Source organism: Ctenopharyngodon idella, chromosome 8, assembly GCF_019924925.1.
Source record: "Ctenopharyngodon idella isolate HZGC_01 chromosome 8, HZGC01, whole genome shotgun sequence".
Lineage (NCBI taxonomy): Eukaryota > Metazoa > Chordata > Actinopteri > Cypriniformes > Xenocyprididae > Ctenopharyngodon > Ctenopharyngodon idella.
The window spans coordinates 7817892-7835283 of record NC_067227.1 but is presented as its reverse complement, the minus strand read 5'-3'; the positions used below and the strand labels follow the sequence as shown (position 1 = coordinate 7835283).

The window sequence follows — 17392 nt, the reverse complement described above, 5'->3', positions numbered from 1 at the left end:
ACTTTCCAGGATTTTTGGAAACTTTCTGGAAATTTTGGAAAGTTTCTGGAAATTTACCAGAAAATTTCCGCCCCTCTGCATTACTAATTTGTAATAATTTTGGACTGTAAATTCTGACAAAGTTTACACATATTTCAGCATTTCTGTACAATTATTTGAACATGTTTTTTTTTTCTACAGCAGTCTATTATTGTGTATTTATCTTCTTCATAATAATATTCTATATAATACTGTATAATATTCTATTATTGTCAATTTCAGATTGTCATGCACCTACAATTCTTTAGTACTACACACAAATAACATCAATAGTTTTAAATGTTAGAAATCAATTTAGGCATTGCAAAATTATCATCAATATATAATTATCAAATATAATTGATCCATAATATGAGCAGATAATTGATATGATTCAAATGTATCACGCATCCCTAGAAACTATGTTTAGTCTCTTTACCTGTAAAACAGTGCTGGGCAGTTCTTGGCCAGAATAACTGTAAAGTGGAGCAGACTTTATGCTGATAGTGTAAGTAGTTTTCTTAAAGGGCGATTACCTACAAACCAGCCGTCATCACACTTCTCTATGACCTGAACGATGTCTCCTTCTCTCAATTCCAGCTCGTCTTTATTCTGGGGTTTATAGTTGTAAACCGCTTTATACCTGAATGCAAAGAGAAAGAGTGAATGAAAAAGAATAACAAATGGTAAAGGGTGAAATCAGTACAATATAGCTGGATTTAACATGGACCTTCTCACTTTTTAACAACATGATGGTGAGTGAATAAAGAGACATTTTAATTTTTTACTTAAATCTTCCTTTAATAAATCTAACTAATACATGTAAATTATATATCTATGTCTGCTTGAATTAGGTCAGTAGTAGTGATTAATGTACTCACGGTTGTCGTGAATAACCCTTGTTCACAGGAGTCTGTGATGTGGAGGGAATCTTAATCTGTGTGTTGGGCTGTGGAGATTGTGTTCTGGTCCCATCCTAAAAATGATTATTAAAATTTAGTTGTTGTTTTTTTTTTTCTCCAAATAATGATGCCATATAAGTATTCATGCTCATTCACTGCCACATTTTTCCTTGAATATGTGTCTATATTTAACTTTTGCTCTTGACTGTGTGCATAATATAATTTAATGAAAACATATGAGATATACATATAATTGCTGAAATTAAAACACTTATTTATACAAAACTTTGAGGTCGAAAACTTTTTTAATGTTTTTGAAAGAAGTCTCTTATGCTCATCAAGGCTGCATTTATTTAATTAAAAATACAATAAAAACAGTAATGATGTGAAATATTTTTGTAATTTAAAAGAACTGATTTCTATTTAAATATATTTTAAAATGTAATTTATCCCTGTGATGGAAAAACTGAATTTTCAGCCATCATTACTCCAGTCTTCAGTGTCACATGATCCTTCCTTCTAATATGCTGATTTGTTGCTCAAGAAACATTTCTTATTATTACACAGCCCTGCAGACGGAAATCATGTTTTTTGTGATTAAGGGATAATACAAGACTTCTTCACCTTACAAATTGTTGTCAAATGCAAAAATGCAATGAAATGCACATCGTACTATTTTTGCACCCCAAAATGAATAAGAAACAAGTATTTTAAATAATCATGATTTCATTCAGCAAATAAGATGCAGGGTGGTGTTATCAATGTCGAAAAGTTGTGCTGCTTAAAGGTGATTTCTGAGAAACACTGTTGAAAATTGAAATCAACACCCAAACAAAACATTTTGTGACTATTTGCTACTGTAGATGTCTGCTCTGTGTGTGTGCTGAAAAAAAATATTGTGTTTGTACATAGTCCTGGCTGTGCAAATACGAATAAAAACAAAGTGGCTCAGACCGATCAGACCGAGCACTAAAACACTCTTGTAGCCAATCAGCAATAGTTTGTTATTTTGGGGTGGAGAAATGAAGAGAGGGGTGTGTTTGTTTTGAGTAGGGGTGTGTTTGTTTGGGTGTCAATTTCAAATATCAACAGAGTTTCTCAGAAATCGCTTACTGCGCCTTTAATATTTTTTTATGGAAACTGCAAAAAAAAAAAAAAAATTCAGGATTCTTTGATGTAACATTAAAAATGTCTTTACTGACACTTTTGATCAATTTAATGTCTACTTGCTGAATAAAATATTAATTTCTTAAAAAACTATTACTGACCCCAAACTTTTGAATTATAGTGTACCAATGGATTGTACATTGACCATGTTATTTGCCATAATACAAAATATTCACTAAAAAACGTATCTGCTTTAAGTTCACTTCAGAATTAAAATTTTCCTGATAATTTACTCACCCCCATGTCATCCGAGATGTTTATGTCTTTCTTTCTTCAGTCAGAAAGAAATTGAGGAAAACATTTCAGGATTTTTCTCCATATAGTGGACTTCAGCAGTTACCAACAGGTTCAAGGTCCAAATTGCAGTTTCAATGCAGCTTCAAAGGGCTCTAAACGATTCCAGCTGAGGAATAAGTGTCTTGTCTAGCTAAACGATCCATCATTTTCTAAAAAAATATAATAAAAATGTATATACTTTTTAACCACAAATGTTCATCTTGCACTGCTCTACGATGCGCCACGCATTACATAATCATGTTGAAAAGGTCACGCGTGACGTAGGCGGAAGTACCAATCCAGTGTCTACAAAGCGAACGTGCACAGACTAAGTCAAACGCCCTTTACAAAAAAATGTAAAACAACAATGTCGGACGATTTTGAAGTTGGAGGAGAAAATGAGATGGAGTTTTTGCCCTACCGTGGTACTTCTGCCTACGTCACGCTAGACCTTTCCAACATGATTATGTAATGCGTGGCATATTTCAGAGCAGTGCAAGATAAGCATTTGTGGTTAAAAAGGTATATAAATTTTTATTTTTTTAGAAAATGACCCATCGTTTTGCTAGACAAGACCCTTATTCCTTGGCTGGGATCGTGTAGACCCCTTTGAAGCTGCAATTTGGACCTTCAACCCGTTGTACCACAGTGAAGTCCACTATATAGAGAAAAGTCCTGGAATGTTTTCCTCAAAAACCTTAATTTCTTTTCGACTGAAGAAAGAAAGTCAAACATCTTGGATAACATGGGGTTGAGTAAATCATCAGGAAATTTTAATTCTGAAGTGAACTAATCCTTTAATCGGCCCTAGCTGATACACTACGTGTTCATACCTGTGAAAAATACATAGTGTTGTTTCTCTGCACAAACCTGTGTGATGTATGGAGGGTGCGAGCTGGTGTGCGCTGGCAGTCCCGGGCCCTGCGGAGATGTCAGCACATGATTGGAGGGTGACGCAGGTGATCTGGTGTCCTTTTCCAGTGGGTTGTGAGAGTGCAGCAATCCAGTCCAGTTGTTCGTGGGTGGGGTGGGTGAAGTGGGGCCAGGTGAGAATAAAAAGTGGTTTGATGGTTTTGGGGAGGTGGGCTGTGCAAGTGACAGAGGGGAGCGTGACTGGCTGGAGTGTTTGTGAGGTGAAAGCTGGGGTTCAGGGGAGCGTGACATGGGAGACAGTGGGGAGTGCTGTGGGCGGCCGGGACTAAGGGGCTCTGGGGTAGGAGTGGGAGAAGATGGAAAGTCATCACTGCTTTTAGTGCGGGGCATTTTGTTGACCTGGACGTAGTTGATGGGGAAGATTCCACTTCGGGTGGTGCCAGCGATACGACCCTCCAGCCAGTGATCATCAACACGCCTGATGATTGAGATCACCTCGCCCTGAGACAGAGACCACAAACAGAACAAGACAGAAGAAAGCTGTTGAAGCTGTTTAGGTGTAAAACCTCATTGCTTATTACACAGTTCTTTGGAATACTTGACTCTGATTGGTCAATCGCAGCATTCCGTGGTTGGATATTTGTGTATAATGGTGAAACTGTATAATTTACTATAATTGACTATAATTGTTCCAAGCAACCATTTTCTCTACATAGCTGTGCTAGTTAGGGCTAAGAGATGATCACTAAAAGACTTGATGTACATGTCTGAACATGACATGATTAAGATTCATTACCGTAATTACTAAACTTAAGCCTTAAAGCAGTGGTTCTCAGACTTTTTGACTCCAAGGCTCCCCATTGTCCACAACAATATTCGAATGTCCTATGACATGAGCTGTTCGTGATTTACTGAAAAAGTAATACTTATATTTTATAAATGTTTTTTATATATATTAGGCTAACAATTAGGCTATTTCATATATTCAGGTTTTTCAAGACAGTGGGAATCCTGATTTCTTCAAAGAAAAAAACTGGTTGAGGGGGTTAATTAAAGAAAGAAATATTTAATTTTTAGTTGTTTTGTCTTATTTTAATGCTCATTTTGTCACCTTGAGGTCACTTTGGAATGTTGTTGAGACCCCTAGTGGGCGCCAGACCACTGTTTAAAGAGGACCTATTATGCCCCTTGTCACAAGATGTAATATAAGTCTCTGGTGTCCCCAGAATGTGTCTGTGAAGTTTCAGCTCAAAATACCCCACAGATCATGTATTATAGCTTGTCAAATTTGGCCCTATTTAGGTGTGAGCAAAAACACGTCGTTTTTGTGTGCGTCCCTTAAAACTGCAAATGAGCTGCTGCTCCCGGCCCCCTTTCCAGAAGAGGGCGGAGCTTTAACAGCTCATGCTTTGGTTGCTCAACAACAACAAAGCTGGAGAATCTCACGCAGCCAAAATGACAATTGTCAGTAATGGTGTTCAGCCTTACATTGTTCAAACCAGAGTCAAACACTGATGGAGAGACTCGGGAAAAGTTACAACTTTTAGAATGTAACTGGACTTTTCTGAATGGTTAGTGGATAAATTTATGTAGTTGCTGTGGAGTTGATTCAACTCATCAACTAGCATGTGCCGTCATGTTAATCTTTTGTGCAAATTCAGCATTGAATTGACCCTCGTTTGTGAAGCAGTCCGGCGTAAAATGACAGCATGGCAACAACACTCTACTACAGCAACTCTTCCTCTTCTCTAAAGCAGCCCAACATGGCCTCACCCCCTTTGTTGTGTGTTCCCGGGGGCAGTGTTTGTGTAAATTTTGGGGTTATAGTGATGTCACCAACCCAGGATGAAGCTTGTTGTAGTTCCTACCAGCTGTTTGTTGTAGTCCTTAAAAAGTGATTTCTATAAAAGAAAATATCTCCTTTTGCATTGAACTTTGAGTGTCGTAACTTTGCAGATGTTGTTTATGCATAAACAGCAACATTACACACCAACTAAAGTTAAAAAAGTGAAATCATAATCAAGGACCCCTTTAAGAACCACTGCCTTAAAGGGATGGTTCAATGTAATGAAAATTGTCACCCATTTACTAACCCTCATGTCTCCAAACCTGTACAGGCAGGGCGAACTATTCCTTTAACATCTAGCAATGGGGATTTTTATTCAATACAGTAATTCAAGTTAGTTATACTTGATTCAAATACAAATTTGTTAACAACTGAAACACCCTAAGAGTACTAAAAGGATGGCAGCTACACAATTATTATTACTTGACTGATCAAAGCAACTTGTGAAATAAGAGGTAAGTGAACACATGAGCATGATTAAAGTCAATGAAAGGTCATAAAATGTTTATACATTTCAAACCAGCCACAAGTGCTTTATTTAAAAGGATTCCACAGCTCACTTAAGAATAGAGAAATTAGTCTGGAGATAAATATTCTATGATAATGAACTGTACATAATAAATTAGTTGTAGTGTATGGTACAGTGTTTGATATTTATGGCACCTTTCTGAAGGACAGTTCCACAGGCAGGTCGGCATTGAAGTTGAACAGGGCTACGGCCTCTCCATACTCCAACACCTGGATGGTGGGAGACTTTATTGGAGTGGGCTTCTCCGTTGGAGGAATGATCTGGAAAGAAAAGACAGGAAGGGATAATAATGACAAAAGAAGACAACGAGCAGTGTTTTATTTGCATACACTGGACGTTGATTTGACTGCACTGACACTATTGGTTTTAATCAAAATTAATCTTGAACTGAATTGAGCTGGATGATGACATCACTGTTTTCTACAGAGCAGCTTTATAGCGGAATTGAACTCATTTCATAAATGATGAACTTTACACAGTTATTGAACTAAACTGACATCAGCAGAATAATGACACTATTGTCTTTTTTGAGCTGCTTTACATCATTGATCATTATTTTCCTGTTTATCCCTCACTGTAAACTCTAATTCTCAAAATACTTAATTGTTTTGAGTAGGACAAACTTAAATTTAGTTCAGTTAAATTAACTGTAATGACTATTTAGAACTTTCTTTTTCTTTTGAGTTCACAACACTGACATATTTTAAGTAAACTGAACTGTTTTATTGTTTTGAGTTGTATGAACTAATTTCTTTTAATTTAGACGGACTTAAGTTTAACTGAAACTGGGCTGGGATTTCTATTTCCCAGCATGCTTTGCCCATGGCACTTGAAAGGGAGAGTAAATGCTAAAATTAAGTGTTATATAATGTTTTTTGTGCATAATTAATGGATAAGGGAGATTTAGTAGTGATTAATGTTTTGTTATGCTAATTTAGAAGAGTTTCTGTTAATGTGGGTTTTTAGAGAATTACCATCATGGTGACAAGTAGTGCATGCAGCTTGGTTTGAGAGCAGGTAAGTTGCATGTTGTTGTACTCATTTAGTAAGTGCTATATCATGCTATTGTTAACATGTTAGCAAATTATCAAGTTGGCATTTTCTGAATTTCCTTATTAGGGTTTACAATGAAGTAAATAACTCATTTGATTTGGAAGACCTTAAAATAAAAAAAAAAGTTAATTAACTAAATATGTTATGTTAATTGCTATCAAAGTGTATGAGTTAGCTAACTCAGTACTTCAAGTTAGGAGGAATTAACATGCATGAGTACTACAAACTCAAAACATGATAGTTCTTCTTACTTAAAATTGGGAACATCATAACTCAAAAAATTTGATGCAACTGATTACCTCAATTTATTTGAGTTATCCCAACTTATTCGGGTTTACAGTGCTGTAAAGCTGCTTTGAAACAATCTTCACTGTATAAAGCACTATATATATAAAGGTGACTTGACGTACCTCCACATAGCTGGTGGGAAAGATTCCCACTCTCCCATGATGCTCTCCTTCATACCAGTTGGCATCCACCTGCCGGTGTATGTAGACAACATCACCTTTTTGTATTGTCAGCTCCCTATGGATGAGAGGTCAAAGATAATAATAATGGATTAGGGAAGGTAGGGTTTGTGATTAGAAATGTGCTAAAACATTATTAAATGAATAATACTGAATAACAAATTAGAGTACATTTTATTTTTATTTTTATTTAATTTAATTTTATTTAATTTTATTTGCAGTAGCATTTGCAATTTTTTGGGATCAGACTTCCTCGTATCTTACCGTATCAAGTTCTGAAAATAAGCATGACTAATGAAATCTGTGCTGTGTCTTTTGTTTCTACTTACTTTGGTGACTGTGCTTGGAAATTAAATTTGGCTCGGGCTGCTTTCATCTGTGTAGAAAAAACATGCTTTCTTTCTCCAAGTCTGTGTCAAATATGTACTTTCCATCCAAGCTTCAAGGACAAAGATCAAATACTGTACCTTCCTCTCTTCTTTCTTAGGTGGGAAATCCATGTCTGAGGTTGTGTGACCTGTAGAGGAAAGATAAGACCAGATATCAGCCCATAATATACCAAAATCAAAAGTAGATTTGTGTCTATTATCCATGTTTGTTTGCAATTGTTTGGAATTTTTTTTTACACAAATGCATCGCTTCGCTTCAGAAGGCCTTTATTAAGCCCCAGAGCCATGTGGAGTACACGTTTATGATGGATGGATGTGGATGGAAGCACTTTCTTCAGCTCATACTCATGACCCCTGTTCACTGTCATTATAAAGCTCGGATGCGTCAGAATATTTATTAAAATATCTCAGATTGTGTTCATCAGAAAGAAGAAAGTCATATACACTTAGGATGGCTTGAGGGTGAGTAAAGCTTGGGCTAATTTTAATTTGAAAGTGAACTAATCCTTTAAGGACCTATCAGCCTGCGCCATCTAGAATTTCATGACAGAACTTTGTATTTCACAATATTACTGTTTTAATGTATTTTTTATCAAATACAGTTTGTCATTTTAGGTTTCAGAAGGGGTGCTCGCGAACACCCTCTTTGCGGCCGATATGCGCCCTCAATGAGCACATTTGCTAAGTCCGCATTGAGATGAGCGCCACAGCAGAAGAGACATTAGATCACGAGGGCTTAGGGCTCCATTTGGGACAGGGCCTTTGAAGATTTAATCCAAATTAACTTGTGTCAAATCATTAAAAAATTTTGTCTCAAGACCTTTTAAATGGGCCTCCAGCTCTGCATAAGTTAATGTGTTTAGAGTGACAGACTCTTTCTGCATTAATCTCCAGGAAAAACAACTGGAAAAATCTAATCTGCAATCAAGACCTCCATCCTGCTCCTTGTTACACACATCCTGTTCTGATGAATTGTGATTGACTTCATTTGTTTTGCTTATTTCACAGAAACACATTTACTTTGTATTAATTGTGCAAAGCAACCTTGTGGAATGAGAGGAGAGGAGAAGATTGGCAAGAAGTACAAGGAAATAGGAAATAGAGGACAGGAGGGGATAGGAAGATGACTGTATCTTACCATCAGCATGCATAAAGCTAGCTGTTGTGCCCTGCTTTACAGCAGAGCAGGGGATTATGGGATAGCTGGAAAAGAAAAACAAAATTATCATATAATCCCATATAAATGAAGAACACCGAAGTCAAAAACAATGAGGTGAAAGTTCACATCTAATACACTGACATAATTACTTAAAAATAATTATTAGTTATTAGTAAGGAAGAAAAATAACAAGATCTCTTTCATGTCTCAGATGTTTCTCCTAGACAGCATAGATTAAATGGAGATTGATCTGGTTTGTCTCCAAAGAAAAAAAAAAAAAAAAAAATCAGATGTGTCTTCAGATGAAATCTAAACATAGTCTCAAAATGTGCTCAAATTTGCCATGCAAGTCACCAAAATCTGCAATCAAAATGAACAAGAACTCCAACATGTCATTAAAAACTTCCATGACCAAACAATTTAAACTATTTACGTTCATTTTTCAGCTCTATATTCAACCATTTCATATTTATTTCTATTTTAAATAAATAAATAAATGAAGACAACATTGACACACTAATGAACAACACAGATTTCAGTCTCCTGAGCTTTGAGCAATAAACCTTCCTCTGAGTTACATGGGAGACTCAAGGAAGACAGGAAGAATTCCATAAAACACAACAGATGGTCTGTCTCAGCTATGAGGATCCAGTTTGAATTATGGGAATATTTATGAATATGTGACAGACCTAACTAATGGTGGAGGTTTCTGCTGCTCTAAACATCTTTAAAATATAATACTGTGCAAGATAATACTGTATATATAAAACATCTCTTGAATTATGTTTATTTTAATCCCATTTATCCCAAATAGTTCTTCCTCGTTTTAAACTTAAACATCATACTTTTACTCAAGTAAATGTGCCTTTTTAACAATATTTATACATATTACTGATTTTTTTTTTTTTCTTGTGGGGATGAATGTTTGACAATGTATTGTATAATATGTGTTATATCAAAAATCATGTTGATAAAATGGCAGGTAATTCTTTAACGCAACAACCAGTTAACAGGTTTTCAGCCCCAGGGTTATTAATCGTTCCAGAAAAAGGAAAGCTGTAAAACTGTCCTCACTATGTATCATTTTTTGTAGCAGCAGGGGCATTTATGGCATTTTGAAGGTGGGGATGTAGTCAGCAGGGGGCTGAAGGGGGCAGAAAACATCAACATGCCACAGAAAAACAGAGGGAGAACTCAAGAATGTGTCAGATTCAGTGAGATACGGGCCCCTGGCGAGCAAATACTGAAGCTAAAGGTGTCAGAATGGGCATTAACATCTGAAGTACTGGCCTGGAAGGACCAAACTTTGCCTTTTATAGCTCTGCTGTGTCAAAGCACATAAAGAGGGGGATAACAGCTTGTGGAGCAGCAATGCAGGCAGAACAACTGTGGAGACACAGACATCTAAACTGTGTCTAATACAGTATGAGTACCAATACTATACCACTCTATTAACAGGATGAACAAGGTCAAGCATGTGAGTAAAGACTGAGACATCCTCAATTTGATCACACACACACACACACTTAGACACTCTCACAAATACACAAACACATGTACAGGCACACAAAGAGCTCAGCATGGGGTCGGGTATGTGGGCCGCCGGCCAAAGAGTCAACAATTAACCAATCAGACGAGGAGACAGGCCGGGCATGTCATATGACCTTAATAAGAGAGTGAAAACAACCAAGAATCTACTTCATGTGTCACAGTGTATTATCATTAATCAGATTGATGCATTATCAGAAATTATTTCACAAAGATGAAAAACGCAGATTTTTGTACTTCTGGCCTTGTCAAAAGATTAAACTACTTCATCCCACCTGTTCACTTATAGAGGACTTTAATATTGTAATGTAATGGTACATATAAGATACATATATAAAACTAACTACAATTACTAAGGCTGACCCTATCCTAAGATTGCATTTGTATTAAAAACAATTTTTAAAAAAGTTTCTTTAAGAGGTTTTTGTTATATTTGGCTGACTTTTAGGAACAGATTTTCCCCAAAGTATTATTAAGTAAACTCAGAGACGTACCTGTTTTCTTGTCTGTTCTCTTCTGTTCTTGTGGCTGCTGTGTTGGCTTTAGCTCCCTGAAAACAGAAATCACAATTTCATTCACCTAACACATATGAACTCTCCCAAAGACACAGTTCAACAGGAGCATTTGGGAGTAGCTCGAAAGCAATCTCAAAAGGCGGTGACCATTCCTGCACAGAGAGCTGCACTGCTCCCCTGGGTCCTATACTCCATCTATTTAGCACTGCATTGTAAGTCTGAATGAGATGGAACTGGTGATGTAGTCAGCTAAGACTTCCACAGTTTGTAATTCACAAGCACATGGGGAGCCATAAAGCCTGGAACAGTGTTGGGGGTAACACATTACAAGTAACCTGAGTTACATAATCAGATTACTTTTTCAAGTAACTAGTAATTACTTTTTTAATTTACAACAAAATATCTAAGTTACTTTTTCAAATAAGTAACACAAGTTACTTTTTCACATTTATTGACTGACAGCTCTCCTGACCCCATGTTGAGAAAAATAAAGATGTGTTGTATGCGCTGTGTGAACATGATTGTTATTCTAGACTAAATGTGAACATGCATTTACTCATCTCACTTGCACAAAAACATTTAGTACTCCTCAAAATGAATTAAAAAAACAGTGAAATGCAAACTCAGAAATTTACAAAAACCTGTAATAATTAACTATATTAAATTACACAAATATCCTTTTTGTATTTAATCTCACTTTATTAACCAATGTCTTTGCTGCTGACCTTCAATTATCTAATTCAACCATACTAATAAGCAAAAATTACTTTAGGTTAGATTTAGAAATAAGAGTGTTTAACTTCCTTCTCCTGTATCCTATTCTTCTTTAATCCAGAATGGCAGCACAGCTGAAAGGTTTGTCTGAGCTGCACCCTCTGGGAGTAAACATACATTTCCTTCAGCCTGAGGCTTATTCATTTCACTTTCGGTGTAAAACGGCCTTAACATTTGCCAAAAATAGAACTTTTTTTTATTGTTATTAAAAAACAAACAAGCAAGCCCAGCCCAGGTGAGAAAAAGTAACACAAAAGTAATGTAACACATTACTTTTCATAAAAAGTAACTAAGTAACACAATTAGTTTTTAGAGAGTAACGCAATATTGTAATGTGTTACTTTTAAAAGTATCTTTCCCCAACACTGTCCTTGAACAATTAAAGGTGTAGTATTCGTTGAGCCAAAAGCTAATTTTAGATTGAAGGAATTGTTCAAATTTAAGTGAATAGCAATTTAAATATATAAATGCGGGTGGATTTCAGCAGTGGTGTGTAACACAGTCACTCCTACTAGCAACTTTGGTGGGTGGAATTTTCTATATAATATATACATTTTTTTAATTGTAGTCTTTTAAAAAGGCATCTGAAATAAACTAAGCACAATGTAGTGTTGTCAGAAATATAGATTTTTCAGTACATATCGATACTGAAATATCTGAAACGCTTCCAATACTCATTTTATATAACTCATTTTATATATTTATATTATATATTTATATTATATATATATATATATATATATATATATATATATAAACAAGTCTATTTATTATGTCTAATACATGTCTTTTTTATGTTTTTTTAATGTATTTTTTATTTTATTTATGTGTGTGTTTTGAAAGAAATGAAGGACAGGTGATGACAGAATTAATATTTTTGTGTGAACTGTCTCTTTAAGAATCACGGAAAGAGAGACATGGCAAGGAAAGGCTCAAATAAACACGCCTGGGATTTAAAGAGCAGACATTGTGCAGGCTGGCGTGATTCAAACTCAAGATCAGCAGTGGGCGGCTGCAGACTTTGGCTGTTCAGCATGACAGGAAGTGACAGAGAGCATCAGCATGCACAGCTGTCAGATTAGGGCCTACATCCAGCGACCTGAAGCACGCTGGCAGGAAGGTAACAGCAGTGGCCAGAAATGGAGAAAAAGCCTTTGACTTTTTTTGGCAAAACAAGTACGAGATTAAGACTAATACCTTGTCTGAAGGGTGAAGAATTTTAAAGAAATCAGTGAGGTCATAATGGATGACTAAAGTCTGGCTAGAAGTTCAAAAGCTTTAAAAACCATTTAGAAAGACTGATACAGCATGCTAAATACAACTTCTCAAATTATCTCTATGTCTTATCTAACTGCAGTGTCTCTGCTTTTCTTTGACGCTTACTCTCAAAAAGTTTGAGAAAAGTATTTGTTTAGCATTGAAATGAACAGGCCACATACCACAAGAAGTTGAACTGAAATTTAAATTGGAACAACAGGAAGATTGTTTAGCTGTACTTTATAGAAATATATATATATATATATATATTAGAGCTGTCAATAGATTAATCGCACACTTATCGTAAAATTAAGCATACACCATTTATCTTGTTTAACAAGACCATTTTGCCATCATTGCCTATATCCAGCAAAGTAAACCATCAGATTGAAGTGTGATTTTCACAAAACTGTGTTTTTCAGTCTTTCCAAAAAAGGACACCAAATAACCAAATGATATTATTTCATATAATTCATACATTTATGTAGGCTACACCAAAAAAATCACAGCAAAAAAAAAAAATGTTTCATAATTCAGTGTATAGTATGTGCAACAGCAAAGAGCTTGTTTACATTTTAGACAAGTTAAATTGCGATACTGAACAGGACCACATGGAGATGCCAAAAAAAAAACTAAACCAACTGCCTTGACCTGCATATATTTAAGTACACAGCAACATACACAGGACAAATCCAAACATTATCCTGAATGTGTGTGAAAACAACGTGAATGTACCGAAATGTGCATTAATACAATGTGCGATCAGTGCATCGAGAGCGCTCATACATGATTTGTTTGCGCATCAATATAACAGATTCACGCGTGCTTCTGTACATCACCACAATCGCCTTTACATTGATTGCAATCTTTATCCATCAAAACTTCATTAGCGAGATGCTTTATCCAGCCGAGAAACATAGTTTGCATATCATCTGGCCATACATTGGTGATTCTGGCCATACATTGGACATTCTGTTCAGACAGGAACAGCGCGATGCTTCATATACAATGACAGAATATGACAGTGAGTTCGTGTTTTAAAGCGAAACTGGACTGATTAATTCTCTCTGCCATCTCTGATATAATCGGCATGGACTTTTAGATCATCTAACTGCATGACGTAAATTACGTTATGACGCAAATTCACATGCTTCCGTAATTTTTTCGCGTTAAATACGTCAAATTATTTTAACGCTTTAAGGATTTTGAATTAATTGCATGCGTTAACGTTGACAGCCCTAATATACAGTTGTGCTCAAAATTATTCATACCCTTGGTAAATATGACCAAAGAAGGCTATGAAAATAAATCTGCTTCGTTAATCCTTTTGATCTTTTATTTTGAAAATATACAAAAATCCAACCTTTCATTGGAGAATAAGAATTTTAAATGGGGGGGAAATCTCATTATGAAAGAAATGTATTTCTCTAATACACATTGCTCACAATTAATCATACCCTTTTATTCAATACTTTTTGCAACCTCCTTTTGCCAAGATAACAGCTCTGAGTCTTCTCCTATAATGCCTGATGAGTTTGGAGAACACCTGACAAGAGATCAGAGACCATTCCTTCATGCAGTCTCTACAGATCCTTCAGATTCCCAGCTCCATGTTGGTGCTTCTTCTCTTCAGTTTTCTTTAGGGTTCAGGTCAGGGAACTGGGATGGCCATGGCAGAAGCTTTATTTTGTGCTCAGTAACACATTTTTGTGTTGGTTTTGATGTTTGTTTTGGATCATTGTCCTGATGGAAGATCCAACCACGGCCCATTATATGACTTCTAGCAGGGACAGTCAGGTTTTGATTTTTTATCTGTTGGTATTTGATAGAATCCATGATGCCATGTATCTGAACAAGATGTCCAGGATCTCCGGCAGAAAAATAGGCCCACAACTTTAAAGATACAGCAGTATATTTCATTGTACACATGGGGTACTTTTTACCCCTGTGTGCACCAAACCCATCTTGAGTGTTTGCTGCTAAAAAGCTTATTTTTTTGTTTCATCTGACCATAGAACATTTGAAAAGTAACTGACACTACTGGAACTTGAAACGAGATGGGTTCTGTGGTCAGATGAAACAAAAAAAAAAAAAGCTTTTTGGCAGCAAACACTCAAGATGGGTTTGGTGCACACAGGGGTAAAAAGTACCCCATGTGTACAATGAAATATACTGCTGTATCTTTAAAGTTGTGGGCATTATAGGAGAAGACTCAGAGCTGTTATCTTGGCAAAAGGAGGTTGCAAAAAGTATTGAATAAAAGGGTATGATTAATTGTGAGCAATGTGTATTAGAGAAAAACATTTCTTTCATAATGAGATTTCCCCCCCATTTAAAATTCTTATTCTCCAATGAAAGGTTGGATTTTTGTAAATTATTTACCAAGGGTATGAATAATTTTGAGCACAACTGTATATATATATATATATATATATATATATATATACACTTATGTATGAAGATAGTGAGTGGAATCTGTAGAACGGAGGGTCAGTACCTCACCCCTGCCTCGCCGCTGCTGCTGCTTCTGTGACAGTTTCCTCTCCAGACCACGAATGTCTGAGTCCAGCTCCGCCTCAAAGCGGTTCAGCTCTGACACCAGTGTCGCCTAGACAACAGCATGACAACATGCATGTTATGAATTTTTATGTAAAACTATTGGTATGGTCACACAAATCTAAATGTAATCTGGGACTTCATGCGATTTCATGTTAATGGAACTTTGACAGTGTAAAAATAAATGGCGATAGAGTGCGTCTCCAGTATTTGAAGAAAAGAATGTCAGAAAATTAATAGCGTTCATTTATTCATATTATGCTGATTACACAGGAATATTCCAACAGCATAGAAATATCATCTTCAGAAAGACTTAACCAGATCATAGAACTTTAATCAGAAAATGATGTTCATGTAAACATTGTAACAAATAATGCACCTTTAAAAATGACCTTATTAACAGTATTACATTTATTTATAATAGAAAAATCTATAGTTGAGATTCGTTATTAATATAATAATAACATACAGATTGTCAGAAAGCTAGATATGTTCAGATTGATGTCTCATGTAGAAGCATACAACTGCAGACACTCACCTCTATAGATGGAGATTGGGATTGAGGTTTCACTGGGGTGTGATATAAAGGCTGCTGTGACTCAGACCTCAGAGACTAAAAAAAAAAAAAAACATTTAGGCAACTTTAATTGTTACCTAAAGAGCAGAATTGAATGGCAGCTAACAACCTTGCTAAAGCAGAGTCAGACATCCAGAACACCGTAAGACATGATAAGCAATGTCATCTTTCAAATATGTTAACAAAGCAAAGCTGTCTTTAGTAGATGAGATCATGAGATGATAGCTGTCACATTAAGGCAAATGAGGGAAAATAGAATGAAAAGAAGAAACAGCACTTGACAACCTGAAAACCATGGTGCTTTTAAATCACACAAGCGGTTAACAGGTTTAATACGAATCACAAGACAGCCCTCCTTCACACAGCTCCACAACTGGAGATGAAACAATAGATTCTTTTATTCTCTTATTCACACAGAGCCAGACATAAAGTCAGTCATAAACAATCAGGAGTCCTGACAAACATCTTAATCTGAGAATTTTCGGAGAATTTATGTTAACTAATAATCCAAATTCTCTCATGGCCCCCGAATGACACTATAGGCCTCTGTGATGAAAATCTGATTCATAATTACTGATGCAGTGTTTCGAATATTTTTTTTTTCCTTTGCAGAAAACACGAACATTCAATACAACTACAGAATACAGGACATCATACTTTAGATTTCTCTTACCATCATGTCTCATTGTCATGCTAATAGTGAAACTATTTGGACATTCCTAATAAAACTTGAACACCTTCTGAGCAGAATCTGTTGTCGGACAACCTTTTTTAAATATAATTTGCTCCTCGTACACAAGCTTTTCTCATTGATTAACATATAGTAAATAACATTACAGAAACGTATTATCCAACACTGTCAGAAGAAAAAATTGCAAGAATTTTACTTTTAGGGGTAGGGACAACTTTGTACTCTATCTACCCCTAAAAGGCGCATAGATTATTAGCACCTTAGAGTAGTAACATTTACTTTCAAAGGGTAACGTACTTCTATGAACCTATGAACCTTCTGTGAACCTATAAGGGTAGGTAGACATCCCTTTAAGGATACTGCCCCTTGACAAACTGTTGTACCGTCAAAGGTAAAATTTTTGCACAATCTTTATTTTATTTTATTTTATTTTATTTTTGAGAGAGAGAGTTAAAGGTGCTTTATGTAAGAATGACAGCTAGTGGCTGAAATGGGTACTGCAGTCCAAATTCAAAATATTGTTTGCCCCGCCCCTTCCTCCTCAGACTCAATGCTCTCGCGGGTTGCCAGTTTGAAGACAGGAGCGAGCTCAATTGACATTGGAAGGCGAGGAGACTTACACACTGTAAGATAATTAGTTGATTTGTGATGAGTTGATATCACGTTTTAATATGCTCCCTATTATAGAGATTTTTAGATGGATGCTGATGCTTTTTAAATCGGGTAGAATCTGCGATCTCTGACCCAGTTTGTTCGCTGGCTTCCATGGCTGCAATTCGCTGCATGTGTTTTCCG

The 17392-nt window shown here is 36.0% G+C and overlaps 1 protein-coding gene across 5 annotated transcripts in view; it reads right to left on the bottom strand.

Moving 5' to 3' along the window:
• sorbs3 (sorbin and SH3 domain containing 3) overlaps positions 1-17392 on the bottom strand; it is a 63861-nt gene that overhangs the window by 4123 nt on the left and 42346 nt on the right. For 3 of the 5 annotated variants that reach the window (XM_051903320.1, XM_051903322.1, XM_051903321.1), the window contains exons 10-20: positions 15868-15942; positions 15271-15381; positions 10722-10777; positions 8659-8723; positions 7599-7648; positions 7461-7507; positions 7075-7189; positions 5746-5871; positions 3234-3737; positions 900-994; positions 555-661 (exon numbers count right to left, since the gene is read on the bottom strand). In XM_051903320.1, the coding sequence (XP_051759280.1) occupies positions 555-661; positions 900-994; positions 3234-3737; positions 5746-5871; positions 7075-7189; positions 7461-7507; positions 7599-7648; positions 8659-8723; positions 10722-10777; positions 15271-15381; positions 15868-15942 (1351 nt within the window). The remainder of the gene's footprint in view (positions 1-554; positions 662-899; positions 995-3233; positions 3738-5745; positions 5872-7074; positions 7190-7460; positions 7508-7598; positions 7649-8658; positions 8724-10721; positions 10778-15270; positions 15382-15867; positions 15943-17392) is intronic. The other 2 variants (XM_051903323.1, XM_051903324.1) reach the window with 2 other exon arrangements.